Consider the following 19,483-nt stretch of genomic DNA (forward strand, 5'->3'; position numbering starts at 1 on the left):
GATAGATTGGTAGGAAAAGACCATCGCTCGTCCCCGACCGCCACTCATAAGGATGCACAAGCCAGGTACACTTCATGTTTCAAATTTGTTACACAACTTTAACCATACGTGCATGCTACGGGACTTGCAAACTTGAACACAAGTATTTCTCAAATTCATAATTACCCAACTAGCACAACTTTGATATTATCACCTCCATATCTCAAAACAATTATCAAGCATCAAACTTATCTTAGTATTCAATTCACTCGAAAGAAAGTTTCACATATCTTGAATACCAAGTATATTAACTTTAAGCAAATTACCATGCTATTAACGAATCTCAAAATAATCTAAGTGAAGCATGAGAGATCAATAGTTTCTTTAAAACAAATCCACCACTGTGCTCTAAAAGATATAAGTGAAGCACTACAGCAAAAATTATCACGCTCAAAAGATATAAGTGAAGTACTATGAGCAAAAACTATCAAGCTCAAAAGATATAAGTGAAGCACATAGAGTATTCTAACAAATTCCAATTCATGTATGGCTCTCTCAAAAGGTGTGTACAGCAAGGATGATTGTGGTAGACTAACAAGCAAAGACACAAATAATACAAGACGCTCCAAGCAAAACACATATCATGTGGTGAATAAAAATATAGCTCCAAGTAAATTACCGATGAAGTGGACGAAAGAGGGGATGCCTTCCGGGGCATCCCCAAGCTTTGACTTTTTGGTGTCCTTGTATTATCTTGGGGGTGCCATGGGCATCCTCAAGCTTAGGCTCTTGCCACTCCTTGTTCCATAATCCATCAAAAGAATTCACCCAAAACTTGAAAACTTCACAACACAAAACTCAACAGAAATCTCGTGAGCTCCGTTAGAGAAAGAAAACAAAGAACTACTTAAGGTACTGTAATGAACTCATTCTTTATTTATATTGATGTTAAACCTACTGTATTCCAACTTCTCTATCGATTATAAACTATTTTACTAGCCATAGATTCATCAAAATAAGCAAACAACACACGTAAAACAGAATCTGTCAAAAACAGAACAGTCTGTAGAAATCTGTAACTAACGCAAACTTCTGGAACTCTGCAAATTCTACCAAAATAGGAAGTCCTGGAAGATTTGTTTATTGAACAGCAGCAAAAAGAATCAACGCAAAAGCACGGTTTTGTGATTTAACAAAACTATATTCGTGCGCACAGAGTTTCTGTTTTTCAGCAGAATCATATCAACTATCATCGTAGGTTATCCTATAGGTTCTACTTGGCACAAACACTAATTAAAAGACAAAACCACATCCAAACAGAGGCTAAATGGATTATTTATTCCTAAACAGAGACAAAAACAAAAAACACAAAATAAAATTGGGTTGCCTCCCAACAAGCGCTATCATTTAACGCCCCTAGCTAGGCATAAAAGGAAGGATAGATCTAGGTATTGCCATCTTTGGTAGGCAATCCATAAGTGGCTCTCATGATAGATTCATATGGTAATTTTATTTTCTTTCTAGGAAAGTGTTCCATGCCCTTCTTTAAGGGAAATTGGAATCTAATATTCCCTTCCTTCATATCAATAATTGCACCAATCGTTCTAAGGAAAGGTCTACCAAGAATAATAGGACATGAAGGATTGCAATCTATATCAAGAACGATAAAATCTACGGGCTATTTGCAACAATAAGAACATCATTAATTCTTCCCATAGGCTTTTTAATAGTGGAATCCGCAAGATGCAAGTTTAGAGAGCAATCATCAAAGTCACGGAAATCTAGCAAATCACACAAAGTTTTGGGAATAGTAGAGACACTAGCACCCAAATCACACAAAGCATGAAACTCATAATCTTTAATTTTAATTTTAATAGTAGGTTCCCACTCATCATAGAGTTTTCTAGGGATAGAAACTTTCAAATCAAGTTTTTCTTCATAAGATTGCATCAAGGCATCAACAATGTGTTCGGTAAAGGCCTTATTTTGACTATAAGCATGAGGAGAATCTAGCACGGATTGCAACAAGGAAATACAACCAATCGAAGAGCAATTTTCATAATTAAATTCCTTGAGATCCAAAATAGTGGGTTTAGCAACATCTAGGTTTTTATTTCTTTCAATCCCACTTTCATCAATTTCATCATCAAGATCTAGAAACTTCGAATTCTTAGAACGCCTTCTAGGTAAAGGAAGATCATATTCAGTTTCATCAAGATTCATATTGCAAAACAAAGATTTAATGGGGGACACATCAATAACTTTTAGATCTTCATCTTGATTTTCATAGGAATTGGAAGAACACACTTTAATAAAGACATCTTTGGAAGCACGCATCCTAGCGGTTCTTTCTTTGCACTCATCAATGGAAATTCTCATGGCTTTGAGAGACTCATTGATATCATGCTTAGGAGGAATAGATCTAAGCTTTAAAGAATCAATTTCAAGAGAAATTCTATCAATGTTCCTAGCCAAATCATCAACTTTAAGCAATTTCTCTTCAAGTAAAGCATTAAAATTCTTTTGTGAATTCATAAACTCTTTAACACCACTCTCAAATTCAGAGGGCATCTTATTAAAATTTCCATAAGAGTTGTTGTAGGAATTTCCATAATTATTAGAAGGATTACTAGGATAAGGCCTAAGATTAAAATTCCCTCTATACGCATTGTTTCCAAAACTATTCCTACCAACAAAATTCACATCCATAGATTCGTTATTATTCTCAAGCAAGGTAGACAAAGGCATATCATTGGGATCAAGAGTAGTATTTTTAGGAGCAAACATTTTCATAAGTTCATCCATATTTTCACTCAAAACATTAATTTCTTTTATAGCATGCACTTTTTTACTAGAAGAACTTTTGGTGTGCCATTGAGAATAATTAGCCATAATATTATCAAGCAATTTGGTAGCTTCTCCTAACGTAATTTCCATAAACGTGCCTCCTACGGCCGAATCTAAAAGATTTCTAGAAGCAAAATTCAATCTGGCATAAAAATTTTGTATGATCATCCATAAATTCAAACCATGAGTAGGGCAATTGCTAAGCATTAATTTCATTCTTTCCCAAGATTGGGCAACATGCTCATGATCAAGTTGTTTAAAATTCATGATATCTTTCCTAAGAGTGATAATCTTAGCGGGAGGAAAATACTTAGAGATAAAAGCATCTTTGCACTTGTTCCAAGAATCAATACTATTTTTAGGCAAAGATTAAAACCAAACTTTAGCACGTTCTCTAAGTGAGAACGGAAATAACTTCAATTTGACAATATTGTTATCAGTATCTTTCTTCTTTTGCATATCACACAAATCAACAAAATTGTTTAGATGAGTAGCGGCATCTTCACTAGGAAGGCCGGCGAATTGACCTTTCATAACAAGATTCAACAAAGCGGTATTGATTTCACAAGACTCATCATTATTAAGAGGAGCAATCGGAGTACTAAGGAAATCATTATTATTGGTATTCGAGAAATCACACAATTTGGTATTATCTTGCGCCATGGCAACAAGTAATCCAACACACAAGCAAACAGAAAAGCAACGGGAAAAAGGCAAACGGGAAAGAGAGGAAGAGATTGGGAAAGAGAGAGTGAATAAAACGGCAAGGGTGAAGTGGGGGAGAGGAAAACGAGAGGCAAATGGCAAATAATGTAATGCGAGAGATAGGGATTGCGATGGGTACTTGGTATTGTTGACTTGCTTGCGTGAGCCTCCCCGGCAACGGCGCCAGAAATTCTTCTTGCTACCTCTTGAGCACTGCGTTGGATTTCCCCGAAGAGGAGAGGATGATGCGGCAAAGTAGCGTAAGTATTTCCCTCAGTTTTTGAGAATCAAGGTATCAATCCAGTAGGAGACCACGCACAAGTCCCTCGTACCTACACAAAACGATAGCTACTCGCAACCAACACGATTAGGGGTTGTCAATCCCTTCACGGTCACTTACAAGAGTGAGATCTGATAGAGATGATAAATAATATTTTTCTTATTTTTGATAGATAGATGCAAAGTGAAAAGTAAAAGGCAAAGTAAAAACAAAGCAAGTAATAAAGCGATAGAGATTGATATGACGAGAATAGACCCGGGGGCCGTAGGTTTCACTAGTGGCTTCTCTCAAGAGCATAAGTATTCTACGGTGGGTGAACAAATTACTGTTGAGCAATTGACAGAATTGAGCATAGTTATGAGCATATCTAGGTAATGATCATGTATATAGGCATCACGTCCGAGACAAGTAGATTGAAACGATTCTGCATCTACTACTATTACTCCACTCATCAACCGCTATCCAGCATGCATCTAGAGTATTAAGTTAAAAACAGAGTAACGCCTTAAGCAAGATGACATGATATAGAGGGATAAATTCATGCAATATGATAAAAACCCCATCTTGTTATCCTCGATGACAACAATACAATACGTGCCATGCTGCCCCTTCTGTCACTGGGTAAGGACACCGCAAGATTGAACCCAAAGCTAAGCACTTCTCTCATTGCAAGAACTACCAATCTAGTTGGCCAAACCAAAAAGGATAATTCGAAGAGACTTGCAAAGATAACTCAATCATACATAAAAGAATTCAGAGAAGATTCAAATGTTTCCATAGGTAATACTGGATCATAAACCCACAATTCATCGGTCTCAACAAACACACCGCAAAAAGAAGATTACATCGAATAAATCTCCACAAGAGAGGGGGAGAACATTGTATTGAGATCCAAAAAAAGAGAAGAAGCCATCTAGCTACTAGCTATGGACCCGAAGGTCTGAAGTAAACTACCCACACTTCATCGGAGGGGCTATGGTGTTGATGTAGAAGCCCTCCGTGATGGATGCCCCCTCCGGCGGAGCTCCGGAACAGGCCCTAAGATGGGATCTCATGGATACAAAAGGTTGCAACGGTGGAATTAGGTTTTTGGCTCCTGTTCTGATCGTTTGGGGATACGTAGGTATATATAGGAGGAAGGAGTACGTCGATGGAGCAACAGAGGGCCCACGAGGTAGGGGGGCGCGCCTAGGGGGGGCGTGCCCTCCACCCTCGTGACCACCTCTGGCACTTCTTGGAGTAGGGTCCAAGTCTCCTGGATCATGTTCGGTGAGAAAATCACGTTCCCGAAGGTTTCATTCCGTTTGGACTCCGTTTAATATTCCGTTTCTTTGAAACACTGAAATAGGCAAAAAACAGCAATTCTGGGCTGGGCCTCCGGTTAATAGGTTAGTCACAAAAATAATATAAAAGTGGAAAATAAAGCTCAATATAGTCCAAAACAGTAGATAAAGTAGCATGGAGCAATCAAAAATTATAGATACGTTGGAGACGTATCACTTGCAGACGAGGGACGCGCGGGGGAAGGCGGAGTAGGATCTCGCAGAGGAGGTCGTCGTCTTCCAGCGGCGCGACCGCCGGCGAGCGGGCGTGGCGGCGGCGGCTGCTCATTTTGCCCTAGAGCTCGCTCGTGTGGGGAATGGTGGCTGAGTGGCACTGAAGACCGCAAACCTCTTTTTACCGGAGCCGGTATGTACCGATGCTAAATCCACCATTGAATTCTTGGAGATGCATGCACACTGTCTACTTGCATACTAGTTTTCTTTGTATTCTGTTGAACAACATCATATATGAAATGTCTTGTCAACTCTTGTCAGCATTTTTTGTCAGTACGATGCATGCATGGCTCAGACATACTCTCCTCCTCTGGCTCCCATAACAAAGGTACCATTTAAGTTCATTTGACATTTTCAACCGTTCATAATTTAGAAATGAAAACTATTTTTTAAATGACTAAAATCTATGTTTTCTCAACTTAGTGAAATATGTTTTCTCAGCAGAGTGAAATTATATATTTAAAATGAGTGACATCGGTTTCTTCAGATAAGTGGAATTGGTTTTTTGAATATAAAGAAATGAGTTTTATTAAGATGATTGAAATCGGGTTTCAGAAATGAGTGAAACAAGTTTTTGAATTGACTAAAATCTGTGTTTTCTAATGTGTGAAATCCATTTCTTAAACGAGTGAAATCCATTTTTTAAATCATTGAAATCCTTTTTTTTAATGTGAAACTTATTGAAAAGTAAAATTCAATAAGTTTCACATTACAAAAAAAGGATTTCAATGCTGGGTTGGAGAGAGAGGACAATAATCAATAAAAGTGACACTGTGCGCACCCCAGTGACACTAACTTCAATGCTGGACGCTTCAAGAGACGCTTAAGAAAGGAAAAAATAAATATCAGAAAACAAAAAGGACCTAAGCGCCCTACCCTACCAATGCTAAGCGCTACTTCCAACGCTAGTGCATGCCAACTTTAGAAAACAAAAGGTTGTCATAGGAGAGAGAAGGTTTTTAGGCAGCCGCGGCTGTTCTTGTTTTTCCATATGCCTGTTTCCCAAAAAAATTGGCCTACTTTAACAATATAACAATTTGGGCTTTGGGGCCTTCTTGGTGCCACCGGATAGTCAAGGGTGGTGTCCAGAGCCGCCGCCGCGCCGGCCAACAGCCGAGAGCTCGAAAAGAGCAGCGGCTCGGCAACTGCCATGTGGGCCCCTCGGCGGCCGGAGTTAATTGTAGATAACTACTACCTCCGTCTCATAATGTAAGACGTTTTTTGACTTTAGTATAGTGTCAAAGACGTCTTACATTATGGGATGGAGGGAGTACTATATTTGTGGTTACATTTGCATAAAACTACCTGGTCCCTATATTGTTTTCAAAATTCGCCGCATATTGTTTAATATTTTGCACCAAACATTGGTCGAGGGATTTGCCCCGTTTGACCACTTTTCTGACACGTGGGTCCCGCATGTCAGGAGCTGTCTTGGTAAAAAAATGCCACATGTGCACGTCGACCAGTCTACTATTCCTATCTCTCTTTCTCCTCGCTCGCTTGCCCATTTCCCCGCCCTACCAGAGGGCCAACCGCCACCAAGATCAGCCTCGAGGAGGCCAAGCTGGAGCTGGCGACACTTCAGCAGAGCAACCCGAGCCTCTAGGCCGCAACGTATGTCATGCATCCTCTTGTGCTCGTGTCCACTTGCTAGGGCACAGGGACGTGTAGGTCACGGTGTTCAGGGTGGCCTGAGACCACTACGATGAGATCCAGGGGCGACCAGAGCACCACCGAGCTAGTCTACGAGCAGGAGCGGTGCAACGCGAGCATTTGCAGGGCGTGAGGGGCGTGGACGCGAGGCTGGGAGAGGCATGGGGGTGTTGTCCGGGCACCAGCAACAACAACCATAGCATGGGCTCATGAAAAGACAGTTGGAGGATGATTGGAGGCTCAGGGTGGACAAGCGCATCTTAGAGGCACTGCAGGGGAGCGAGGGAATCGCCAGAAGGACACAACGCCCACCAATCGGTCGCGGCGGCCAATGGACATGGTCATGGAAGAAAGGATGTGTGTGTCAGCTTGAGGGCTTCCCGGTGCCATTCCTTCAACGACAAGGTCAAGCGCGACATGGGGGCTTCTGGACAAGGTGGTTGTATCGGGGGTGGCCGTTGGCGGTGGTGATGATGACGACAACGGTGAGCGCGAGCCTCGAGCTTGCATGCGCGCGAGGAGCACAAATCCAGTGGGTTTGGTGTGCGCAGGAGAACACTCTAGCTCAAGACTACATCAACATGGTGTTTGCTCTGCCGTAAGAGTGGTTGGCTAACTCCCAACTATAAGGGTGGAGTAAGAGTAACCTAGCAATAAGTATTTCTCTCAATAGAGAAACAAATTGGTACATATTGATAATTCACATAACTTTCGCTAGTGGCTGCGGCGGTCATATTGGACGATATGGGGCGGGAACAACCAGAATCGGTGCAAATCAGGCAGCGACGGAGCGAGCTCGACGACGGCCGTGGGGTCATGGCGGTGGCTACCTAGTGGTGGGGTGGCTACGGGGCTGAGGGTGGGTGGCAATCACGCCGGTGATGTGCGGCGGCGAGTTTTCTCCAGAATCGGCCTGAAGTGAAGGCGGGTCGAGTAATGCGGAAAATTCACCTCATCAGTTGGCTTCGCATTGTTGTGTTTTGCTTTCGTGGCAGCAATTAGAGGTGCTTGAAATTTGGAGCACTTGATGCTAAATTTTGGGATTGTTCTAACATTTTCTGGGCACCAAATATGAATAGGGAATTAACATTCAACTTAAAAAATAGGAATAGGGAATTTGTTGAGGACGTGGCTAATTAATATGCACCCGGGCTCAGGGGATGAACAATAAAATCGTAAAAAATGGGAAACCAATTCATTTTTTTTTGCATGGCGATGCTCCTGCATGTGATGGCTGTGCAAAATTTTATGAAGTTTGGACATTCAAGGAGGTGGCAAAAAAAGAAATTCCGGGTGTTTGAGGAACATAAAAAAACATTTTTCACAACCGTTTTTGTCGTTTCTGCCACAAACTTCTGTTTCCAAACACCCCAAAATTTTACACAGACATCACGCATGCGAGCATCTTGGATGAAAAATAATAATCGGATTCTGTGAATTTTTTGCTTTTTTTCATTTTACTGTTCACCGTTTGAGCATCTTTTGAATTATCAAATTGTTGAGCAGTATTTTCGGCCCACACTGTCCCAAACGACAGTCTTTTGGGCGCATCCGTTTTGCTACAAATTGATGATGATCTTGCACCTGCACCGGCTACCAACCAATCGTTACTTATAAAGAAGAAAACCGACTAACCAATCAGAACGCAGGAACCTCGAAGCCACGGATCGCTCCCCCACGATCCGCGTGAAACGAAATCCCACCCTCCACGGCTGGCAGATCCAACGACCCAAACTCACCTCCCCTTCCCGAAACACACAGCATCGAAATCTGGCCAGGCGAGCGCGCCCACTCCTCTTCTCCTTAAAATGCTCCCCGAACCGGCTCCATTCTCCATTCACTCCAATCCCCCAAGCAATCCACCAAGCAAACCCGATGGCCCGCACGAAGCAGACGGCGAGGAAGTCCACCGGCGGCAAGGCGCCGAGGAAGCAGCTGGCCACCAAGGCGGCGCGCAAGTCGGCGCCGGCCACCGGCGGCGTGAAGAAGCCGCACCGCTTCCGCCCCGGCACCGTGGCGCTCCGGGAGATCCGCAAGTACCAGAAGAGCACCGAGCTGCTCATCCGCAAGCTGCCCTTCCAGCGCCTCGTCAGGGAGATCGCGCAGGACTTCAAGACCGACCTGAGGTTCCAGTCCTCCGCTGTGTCGGCGCTGCAGGAGGCCGCCGAGGCATACCTGGTGGGGCTGTTCGAGGACACCAACCTCTGCGCCATCCACGCCAAGCGCGTCACCATCATGCCCAAGGACATCCAGCTCGCAAGACGCATCAGGGGAGAGAGGGCCTAGATTCGTCTGCTTCCTTCCCAGTGTCTGTACTCTGATCTGCAGGTGTAGAGATCTTGTTGTGATTCCCCGTTCCAGATAATGTTATGTTCTAGTGTCTGATGTTACCATCTTGTTGTCATCAGCAATCTGAATCAAAGTTGGCTCTCTGATCTCTGTCCATTTTGTGTTCTTGTGACGCATTTTGTTGACTCTCGGGATCAGAGAATCAACTTTGACAATCACCTTAGATTCAGCAAAGAAGCCATTTTGTGTTCTTGTGAAGCCAATGAGTCTGATGAACATGGGTGACCTTCATATACTAAAGTTCAGTTCGATCTGTTCCCTCCTCACGTGCTGTATAATTGCGAAGCTGCTGTCTCGGGCTCCTTGACTTAAGACGGTGTCTTCTTACTGATGTTGCTCCAAAACATTTTAGGTTGCTGTATGATCACATCGTTCAGTATGCCCCTGCTCATTTAATTCAGGCACATGTGGTCTCTTCTTTGGCTGTCATGACTTTGGTAATCAAGAACTACAATTATGTCTTGGCTGTGTCAATTTTAAGCACTATGTTTGCTAATGTATCCCCACTAACAATTTTTTTCAAATGTTTCGCTTGTAGTTCTGTTGGAAAAATTAGTTTTGAAATGAAAAAGTATATATACTCCATAGTGTAAAAGATGCGCTCTACAGGGAATTTCTTGCTAGGAGTTCATACTGGATTACCATGGAGGGGATTTTTGTCCTGGTGATTGCTATCGCAACAGTGGTCAGTTTCTTCATGGGCGATACGCATACAAAATATGCAGGGGTGAACTCTAGCGTGAAACTTTATTTGGTGGATGCTTCAGTTGCTATACCATCTATGAATTTTGAGGTTTAATTATCTTCTACCAAAATCTGTTAAAACTTTTCTTTTTGTACTTCAGTTATAGCTTCTTACAATTATAGCTTATTCAGTTTGAGTACAGTACAGAAGGCACACGAATGCCGCACAAGAACAAGATTTTCACATGATGTACTTTAGAAGTGATAATCAGTTGATAGGCATCACCTGTGATAATCATCTTAGCCATACTCGGTTGGGTCGCTCTGCCAGTGCGCAGTGGCAACTTGTGTGACAGCCTAACACCAGAATAATCGTTACTCTTACAACGCAATTTTGAAGATCTCTTTGTTATAACAAAAATATATCTGGAAGAACTTTGTCAGGCATGTATGGAGGTCTCTTCTCAGGCAGTCCTTCGCATCATTAAGTTCCAGCTTCTCATTTCATACCGAGTGTTCCATTCCCAATGCCTCCTACTCTCAAACTAATAATTGGTAATTAAGGTGTTGAATCGCAATGACTGAAGAATGGAGGCAACACACTTGATCGGTGGTCGTATATGAATTGTTTTTTCCTTACATTTTTTTCTGACGGTTCGTGTAATAGAAAAGATGCTGAAATGACTCCTGATGCATGTAGTGGATGCACTAGACCGCTAGTGGTATATGGATGGTTAGTTGTGAAAGGTGCAGTTGCTGAAACCATTTATCTTCTCTCAGTGTCACACTCATTCACACACGCAACCACTCTAAACAAGTAAACATAGTGCCTTTACGCTGTGAACCTGTCATAGTTCGGTCTTCACATGCCACCTTACAAATACAAGTTAACAAATAAAATATAAAGTCAACAAGCAATATAACAAGGTTGACGGAAAATCGTTTGTGTAAAAGACCGCACATGTATCAGAGAAGAGTTCTTGAGTTTAAGAGACAACATATGTTAAAAAAACTTAACCCTCTTTCGCTCGTGATTTAGGTATTAGATAGCCACACACGAGGGGAAGTGTTCTTGATGCTTAAATGCCCTTGGTGCTACGGGTCAAATGTTGATATCGTCCTTGGTGCTTAAATGCCATATAATAGCCTACACTTCTGCACACATGTTACCAGAGAGTTTCAACGTAGTTCTTTTCTTCATCGATTCTGAAGAACTAGCCACCATTGGCAATAGGAAAGATAGATGGAGTCAGCATGGTATCTTCTCGGGCCTTCACACTAGTAAGTGCTAGCATTTTGTTGCATATTGAGTGTTCCGTTCCTGACGTCTCCTAATCTCAAGGTATAACCTTACCAATTTTTTCTGTTGTTTTGCTAATAATTGGTGGTGAAGGTGTTGAACCCCAATGACTCTACAGAATGGAGACAACACACTTGATCTGTGGTCATATACAAATTGTGTTTTTCTTTCCATTTTTCCTTTGGATGGTTGGGCAATAGAAAATATGTTGAAATGACAACTGATGCATGTAGTGGACGCGCTCAATCTCTAGTGGTATATAAATGGTTAGTTGTGTGATATGTGGTTGCTGGAACCATTTATCTTCTATCAATGTCAAGCTCACTCGCACACACAACTACTTCAAACATGAGTGCATTTATGCTATCAACCTGTGGTAGTTTGGTCCTCACATGCCACCTTCTTACAAACACGAGTTAAGAACTACTCCCTCCGTCCCATAATGTAGGATGTTTTTTGACACTAGTGTAGTGACAAAAAGCGTCTTACATTATGGGACGGAGGGAGTAAAAAAGAAGACAATAACCAATATAATGAGGTTGAGTAAAAATTAAAAGCCATGTGTAGAAGAGCCAAGAGTTCTTGAGTTCAAGACCCTTAGCCACGAAATTATTTTTAGACAATGAAATAGTTAAAAATTACAATTTACATGATTTTCCTTTTAAAAATAACATGTAATGTAAGTGTGTGCAAGAGACGTCTTTTCCAGCAGATACTTGACTTCTCCCGGCACTTGCCAATTCTTCCGCCGTTGATCTTGACAGTAGGTCAAGTCGTTGTCCCTTGCTACTAAACGGGGATGCTTACGTCTCTTACACGTAAAAAACTTCGTATCTTTAAGAAAAGGAAAGAATAAGCAGCATGTGCTTGTCTCATCAATTTATGATCCAAGGTGTATTTTTTTCCGGCTAGTAACAACAAGGCACAAAGCACCGTTTATTCCAGAAAACTGAATACCATGGCAGAAATTGGTATTCAGAAGGATTCTCATTTTGGAATTTGATTTGCTGGGAAATACTGGAGCGAAACACTATATTTCATCCACAGCATTACGAGTCACCAGGGTTAAATGTCCATATTGCCCTGGTAACTCAAATGCCACATACTCCAATAGCAAGAGAAGATGATTGTGATTTATTTTTTTCTCACGTTAGTACTCCCTCTGTCCTAAAATAGATGACTCAACTTTGTACTAAAGTTAGTACAAAGTTGAGTCATCTATTTTAGAACGGAAGGAGTACAAGTTAGCCAGCTTTTATGTTGACCAATGGGCAATTCTACAACCATTTGACAAAACTAAAGCTGAGCCATCTACAGAGTTTTAGAACACAGATGAGTACTGATGAAAACACACACTTAGTTTCAGAGAAGGTTTATTGCACAACCAACAAAAATAAGAATAACAGGAGGATCACTCCCGGCTCCATTTTCACCATGAAGCACATGATAAGAGGCACCAAGTACAACGTTCCAACGCCAAAAGCAGTACTGAAAATATTACAGAACTGAATCATGATACATTAAACCCTCAGAGATAACATCTGGTAGGATCAAAACAGTTAGCAAACTGTAGCTCCTCTTCAGAAAAAGAGATAGTGGTCTTCTCGTGAAATTGATGTAGGTCTTCTCCTAGAGATAACATCTAGATCTAAACAGTTTGCAAACTGGACCGCACACCGCCTTGGTCTTCTCCTGAACTTGAGCAAGCGGTTGTGGGGTTGCAGTTGCAGGTGAAGAAGGCCAGCGGTAGATGTCCAATATTGATGTAGGGCTGCAGAGGAGCTGTGTAGCAGCAGCGATCTTCACAAGTTGGTGGTGGCAGGAGGTACAAACATATCAAGAGATGCGGCCAAGATCATTGCATTCATATTCATCACCTTCGACTAACTAAAGACCGATGGATCAACAACGCAAGCATTCAGACGGTCGACGAAGCAGGACAGGTAGGAAAACATCAGTTACCAAAAGAATCATATGCTCAGAAATTTGACGCGTCGTCAGCAACAAACAACAAATCCATCAACTGAAAATTAGAATGCAGTGGCAATTTGGCAGCGGGCAGATTCCGACGGATACATATCGAGAGATGCAGCCAAGATAATACCACAAGAACGGGCGTCTGCTGGCCACGCGCGCCCCATCATGTGTATGTCCTACAGTTGGTTCAGAACGGGTGTCCGGCGTCTCGTGCTTGCTTCCACTTGTGTCGGGGATATACCCCGCGGTATGACCCAATCGGAAGTATGACCCGGCCCGACTTGGCGCTTCACCGATGACCCGTCGGAGGACTGGCGACTCACGGGTCTGGCGCCTCACTAGTCAGACGACTCACGAGCCCGACGACTCACGGATGACCCCGACGGTGGGTCAGATAGAAGACTAGGCCCAAGGCCCGGTAGGCCGGCTCATGTTATTGTGGGCCGGCTTAAGACGGAAGGCAAGAGGAATGTTTCCTTTACAAGGAAGCAAGACCCGGACTTGTAATCGACTTGTAAGAGAAGATAGACTAGTCCTAGTCCTACTAGGACTCCACATGTAACCCGCCCCTCTAACTTATATAAGGAGGGGCAGGGCTCCCCAAAAGGATGAAGAAGGAAAAATAATCTCTAGGGCTAGACAAAAAGAGTCGGCTTACCGGCGACTCTCTCATGAGCATAATGAGATCTAACCACAAACAACATGTAGGGTTATTACCGGATGATGTTTTCCGAGACCTGAAGCTGTCTAAATCTTCGTCTTGCGTGTTGTGTCTCTCGTTTCTGATCAACCCCTTCAAGCTACCGCATAGATGCGTTGGCCTCGCGACTAAGTCCTGACACTAAGGACATCTACCGTGACAATTCCACGACAACTTGTGTGTTCCACGCGACGAAGCCGGATCCTCTAACGCACTGCGTCCTGTCGTTGGCGTACTGACGTGTGGGTGAGGGAGTCCGGGATTAAGGGGTCCTCGGACAACCAGACTATATGTATATGCCGGACTGTTGGGCTATGAAGATAAAAGATAGAAGACTTCGTCCCGTGTCCGAATAGGACTCTCCTTTGTGTGGAAGACAAGCCTAACGATTCGAATATGAAGATTCCTTTCTCTGTAACCGACTCCGTGTAACCCTAGCCCCCTCCGGTGTCTATATAAACCGAAGGGTTTAGTCTGTAGGACAAGAACAATTATAACCATAGGCTAGCTTTTAGGGTTTAGCCTCTACGATCTCGTGGTAGATCAACTCTTGTAATACTCATATCATCAAGATCAATCAAACAGGAAGTAGGGTATTACCTCCATCGAGAGGGCCCGAACCTGGGTAAACATTGTGTCCCCCGCCTCCTGTTACCATTAGCCTTAGACGCACAGTTCGGGACCCCCTACCCAAGATCCGTCGGTTTTGACACCGACATTGGTGCTTTCATTGAGAGTTCCACTGTGTCGTCACCGTAAGGCTTGATGGCTCCTTCAATCATCTACAAGAACGCAGTCCAGGGTGAGGTTTTTCTCCCCAGGCAGTTTTTCGTATTCGGTGGCTTCGCACTGCGGGCCAACTCGCTTGGCCATCTGGAGCAGATCGACTGCTACGCCCCTGGCCATCAGGTCAGGTTTGGAAGCTTGAACTACACCGCCGACATCCGCAGAGACTTGATCTTCAACGGATTCGAGCCCATGACAGCCGCGCCCTGCCGCCACGATGAATATGACCTAAATACATCATCAGACTGTGTGCAGGAGACAGCGCCTGTAATCGCTCTGGCCCTAGATCCAGAGCAAAGCGCGCCATCCAAGGACGGGAAGCTCAACCTCGCCACGGAGGCCGCCGTCTTAGCGGCGCTAGACCCGAACATAGATCTGACCTCCAACGAGGCCTATGTCATCGGAACCTCGGACTCGTCTCCGGCCATAGGCTTCGAACCGCGTGTATTCGCACCCATCGACCGGGCGCCGATCTCAGAGTTCAGCTTCGCGGACATCTTCCAACACTCACCCCTAGGCGATGTGTTATACTCATTAAAGTCTCTCTCCTTGGCAGGAGATTCTTGGCCGAACTATGTCCGGCTTGAGTGGGAAGTGGACGACGAAGAACTTCGTTACCCACCCACCACCCACTTGATGCTTGATTTTGACCCCAAAGACATCGACGGTATGGACGACGATGCCGGAGAAGAACGAGAACCACCGCCCACAGGGCGCTGGACAACCACCTCCTCATACGACATATACATGGTGGATACACCCAAAGAAGACAATGGCGATGACAAAAAGGACCCAGTTGAGGATAAAACTCCTGGAAAGCAGCCAAAGCGCCAACGTCAGCGCGCAGCTCGAAACCACGCCATGGTAAAAATAGCGATACCGGCACAAGTGGGAATAACACCCCGGGCGACGCCAAAGACAATGAAGAAACCGAGGACCCAGCAATGGAGCAGGACGAGCAAGGTGACGGCGAACACAGTCCGGGCCCCCTGTTCGATCACAGCAATGCCGAAGACTCCAATTATCAACTTGTCTCCGAAGGGGAGAGTAGTCGGGATGATGATGCACTCATCGTCCCGGAAGAACAATTGGAACAAGAGCACCTCCACAAGAGACTTATCGCCACCGCGAGGAGCTTGAAAAAGCAGAAGCAACGGCTTAAAGCCGCACATGATACACTCAATAATAAATGGAACGAAGTGCTCGACACTAAGGAAAAATACGGCGGTAATTGCCAAACAAATAGCTACCCCAAATGCAAACTGCTGCCCGTATTCGACGACGATGCTATTGTGCCCATACCGCCGAATAACAATACGACTGATTGAAAGAACATGCGGTGCCCCCATGTTTGGTTTTGGTAATTGATGACAATCTCTATGGACTAATGGTTGTCTTGAGTTATATTTTAAGGATTTGTCCATAGGCTTTTCTTGAAGTCCATGTGTTGGTTTCAAGGAGTTTATGAGTTGACGAAGGTGCTATTAAGGAATTATCCAAAGATTGGTCATATGAGTGTTGAGCTTATTGCAAGCATGTCTTGAAGAAGAAGATTGTGTGATCATTCATGCTTACCTTCAAGACATCATCCAAATGAAGAGAGTTGGAAAGATTCAAGGTTGATCAAGACTAAGTCAAGAGTGAATCAAGTTGATCAACTCACAAAGCGTAGAAGATGTACCGAGAGGGATCAAGTGATCCCATGGTATGGTAAGCATTGTCCATTGCACTTTGTGTACTAACCCATGGTCTATGTGAGAGTTCTTTGTGGGGTTAGGTACGTGTCCATGGGCTTGCATCAAGAGGAAGATATCATACAACCCATGGAAAGGATGGCATCAAGTGGTGATCGTCATCAAGATTGCCATGTGCAAGTTCAAGTGGAGCATCACGAAGAGATCAAGTTCTTGAATCTTGCCATCCATTGTGGTGTCAATGGACTTGTGAAGATGTGCCGAAGAGTGGCTCACCCATAGTGGACTATGGGGGAGCAATCATCTAGTCTTCATCGAGCCAACACAATCAAGAAAGGTGGTCCAACTTGAGGGAGTCAAGATCGTCATCATCTAGCTCAAGTGGACCATGTGCAAGGCAAAGCTTTTCCCTTGATAGGTTTTCTATTTTATCGGTCTCATGGTGGTAGTTGGGAGACCGGGTTATAGGATCGTTTGCCGTACTATCAAGGGGGGCTCTCAAGTTGGTAGCTTCATCATATCGTTAGTAGAGAGCTCAAACCATTGCATCCTTGCATCATGTTTCTTGGTTCTTGTTTGGTTCTCTTTGTGAGTCTTAGAGCTTATGGTCATCTTGATGACAAGCTTGAGTTTATCGAAAACGGAGTTCGCATGCGTCTACTATGATGTTTTCGGTGTTGGAGGTTTTACCGGTCTTATCCGAGGAAGGGTTCTCACCATTTTCTTATGGGCCTTTTCTAATTTGATTCTTATTGATATTTCTGTCAAGATTGTGTTAGCCCTTGTCGCTAGCTTTCCAACAAACTTGGTTTCATCGAATTTGGAGTCCGTTTGCAAAAGTTGTGGCAGTTTTGGTGTTCTGAAAAGGCTGCAGCGGTACTACCGCGAATTGGAGCGGATGTAATTTTTTACTACCGCTCCAGAGCGGTACTACCGCGGCTCCTACAACGGTAGTACCGCTCCGGACCAAAAAACTCGTCCCAAGTCCTGCGGAGGTAGGTATGGAAGTATTTTTTTGTATCGCAAGCAGTAGTACCGCGATCCCTAGTGGTAGTACCGTGAGGACGAGCGGTAGTACCGCTCTGTGCGGGTTATGAGCATAATGGTTGGATTTTCCCCCACCTATAAAAGGGGGTCTTCTTCCCCATTGAACCTTATCCTTTGACCTCGTGTTCTTCCCCCATTGTTGACCTTCTTCGAGCTTGCTAACTCTCAATCCCTCCATGGATTCTTGCTAGTTTTTGAGGGAAAAGAGAGAGAAGATCTAGATCCACATTTCCACCAATCACTTTCTCCTTTTTGTGAGGGGAACCCTTTGGATCTAGATCTTGGAGTTCTTCGTGTTCTTCTTTTGTTCTTCCTCTCATTTTCCTCCGTAGCATTAGTTGCTTTGGTGGGACTTGGGAGAGAAGGACTTGGGCACTCCGTGTGCCCTTGCCATTGCATTTGGTGCATCGGTTTGAGTTCTCCACGTGATACGTGGAAGTTACAAGTTGAGAAGCTTATTACTCTTGGGTGCTTGGTGCCCTTGAGCTTGTTCCTCTTGGGTGCTTGGGCGCCCTAGACGGTTGGTGGTGTTCGGAGCTCAATCATTGTGGTGTAAAGCTCCGGGCAAGTGTCGGGGGTCTCCAATTAGGTTGTGGAGATTGCCCCGAGCAATTTGACGGGTACCGATGACCGCCCCCAAGGGTTGCCAAAGTGTACGGGTTCGTTGACCGCCCCCAAGGGTCGCCATTTGTACGGGTTCGGTGACCGTCCTCAAGGGTCCCTTAGTGGAATCACGGCATCTTGCATTGTGCGAGAGCGTGAGGAGATTACGGTGGCCCTAGTGGCTTTTTGGGGAGCATTGTGCCTCCACACCGCCCCAAACGGAGATTAGCATCCGCAAGGGTGTGAACTTCGGGATACATCATCGTCTCCGCGTGCCTCGGTTATCTCTTACCCGAGCCCTTTACTTATGCACTTTACTTTGTGATAGCCATATTGTTCTTTGTCATATATCTTGCTATCACATAGTTGCTTATCTTGCTTAGCATAAGTTGTAGGTGCACATAGGTGCGCCTAGTTGTTGTAGGTTTTGTGCTTGACAAATTAACCGCTAGGTTTATTCCGCATTTGTTCAAGCCTATATCGTAATTATTTTAAAACGTCTATCCCCCCTCTAGGCGACATCCACGATCTTTCAATTGGTATCAGAGCCTCGTCTCTCTTTGTTGGGCTTAACCGCCTAGAGAGTAAAGATGTCGACTAGAGGATTAGGATTCTCTGACACTCTTAGTTTCGATGGCACAAATTTTGATGTTTGGGTAATTCGCATGCTTAATCTCTTTAGGGTAATGGACCCAAATTTAGAGCGAATTGTAGATATGGGTTTTTCTCCTCCAAAGGATCCCCAAAGATTATCTTTAGAGGATGAGAAAAACTCTTATCTCAATGCTCAAGCCTCTAATGTGCTTTTCGATGCTTTGAGCAATGTAGTTATATTTCAACTCATGCTGTTCCCGGATGCTCATGAGTTATGGACAAAGCTTCAAGATAAATATGGTGTGTCCAAGATTTGTGGGGATGGTTGTTCTCCCTCCACCTCTGGTCATATAGTCTTCTCAACTTCTTCTACTTCACCTACATGTGGTTTGCCACAAGGTAATGATATGGTGAGTAGTGTTGGTCATTGCAATGATGATAGTATGCTTATTGTGGATGATCCTTCATCACTATATTATTGCAATGCTCCCTCTTTGGGCTTTAACACTTCGAGCACTCCAAATGTTTCACATGCTTGTGTTGATAGTCCTTGCATATCATGTAGAAATTGCTTGACTAAATATCATGATGATATGCTTGCTATGTCTTGTTGCCATGATAAAAATGCATCTATTTCCTCGAATTGTTGTGCTAACAATGTAGAGGAAACCGAACACTCCATGGAACAAGATGTGGTGTTTAATGGTGCCTCAAGGGATCCTACATCAT

The 19,483-nt window shown here is 43.8% G+C and overlaps 1 protein-coding gene across 1 annotated transcript; it reads left to right on the top strand.

Annotated features, from left to right (window-relative positions):
- The first annotated feature begins 8,844 nt into the window (after positions 1 to 8,844).
- Positions 8,845 to 9,567, top strand: LOC123135797 (histone H3.2). Its single transcript, XM_044555009.1, has one exon. It carries the CDS (start codon positions 8,896 to 8,898, stop codon positions 9,304 to 9,306), a length of 411 nt encoding a protein of 136 aa, XP_044410944.1. The 5' UTR covers positions 8,845 to 8,895; the 3' UTR covers positions 9,307 to 9,567.
- The last annotated feature ends 9,916 nt before the right edge of the window (positions 9,568 to 19,483 follow it).

Source organism: Triticum aestivum, chromosome 6B (assembly GCF_018294505.1).
Source record: "Triticum aestivum cultivar Chinese Spring chromosome 6B, IWGSC CS RefSeq v2.1, whole genome shotgun sequence".
In the NCBI taxonomy this organism is placed as follows: domain Eukaryota; kingdom Viridiplantae; phylum Streptophyta; class Magnoliopsida; order Poales; family Poaceae; genus Triticum; species Triticum aestivum.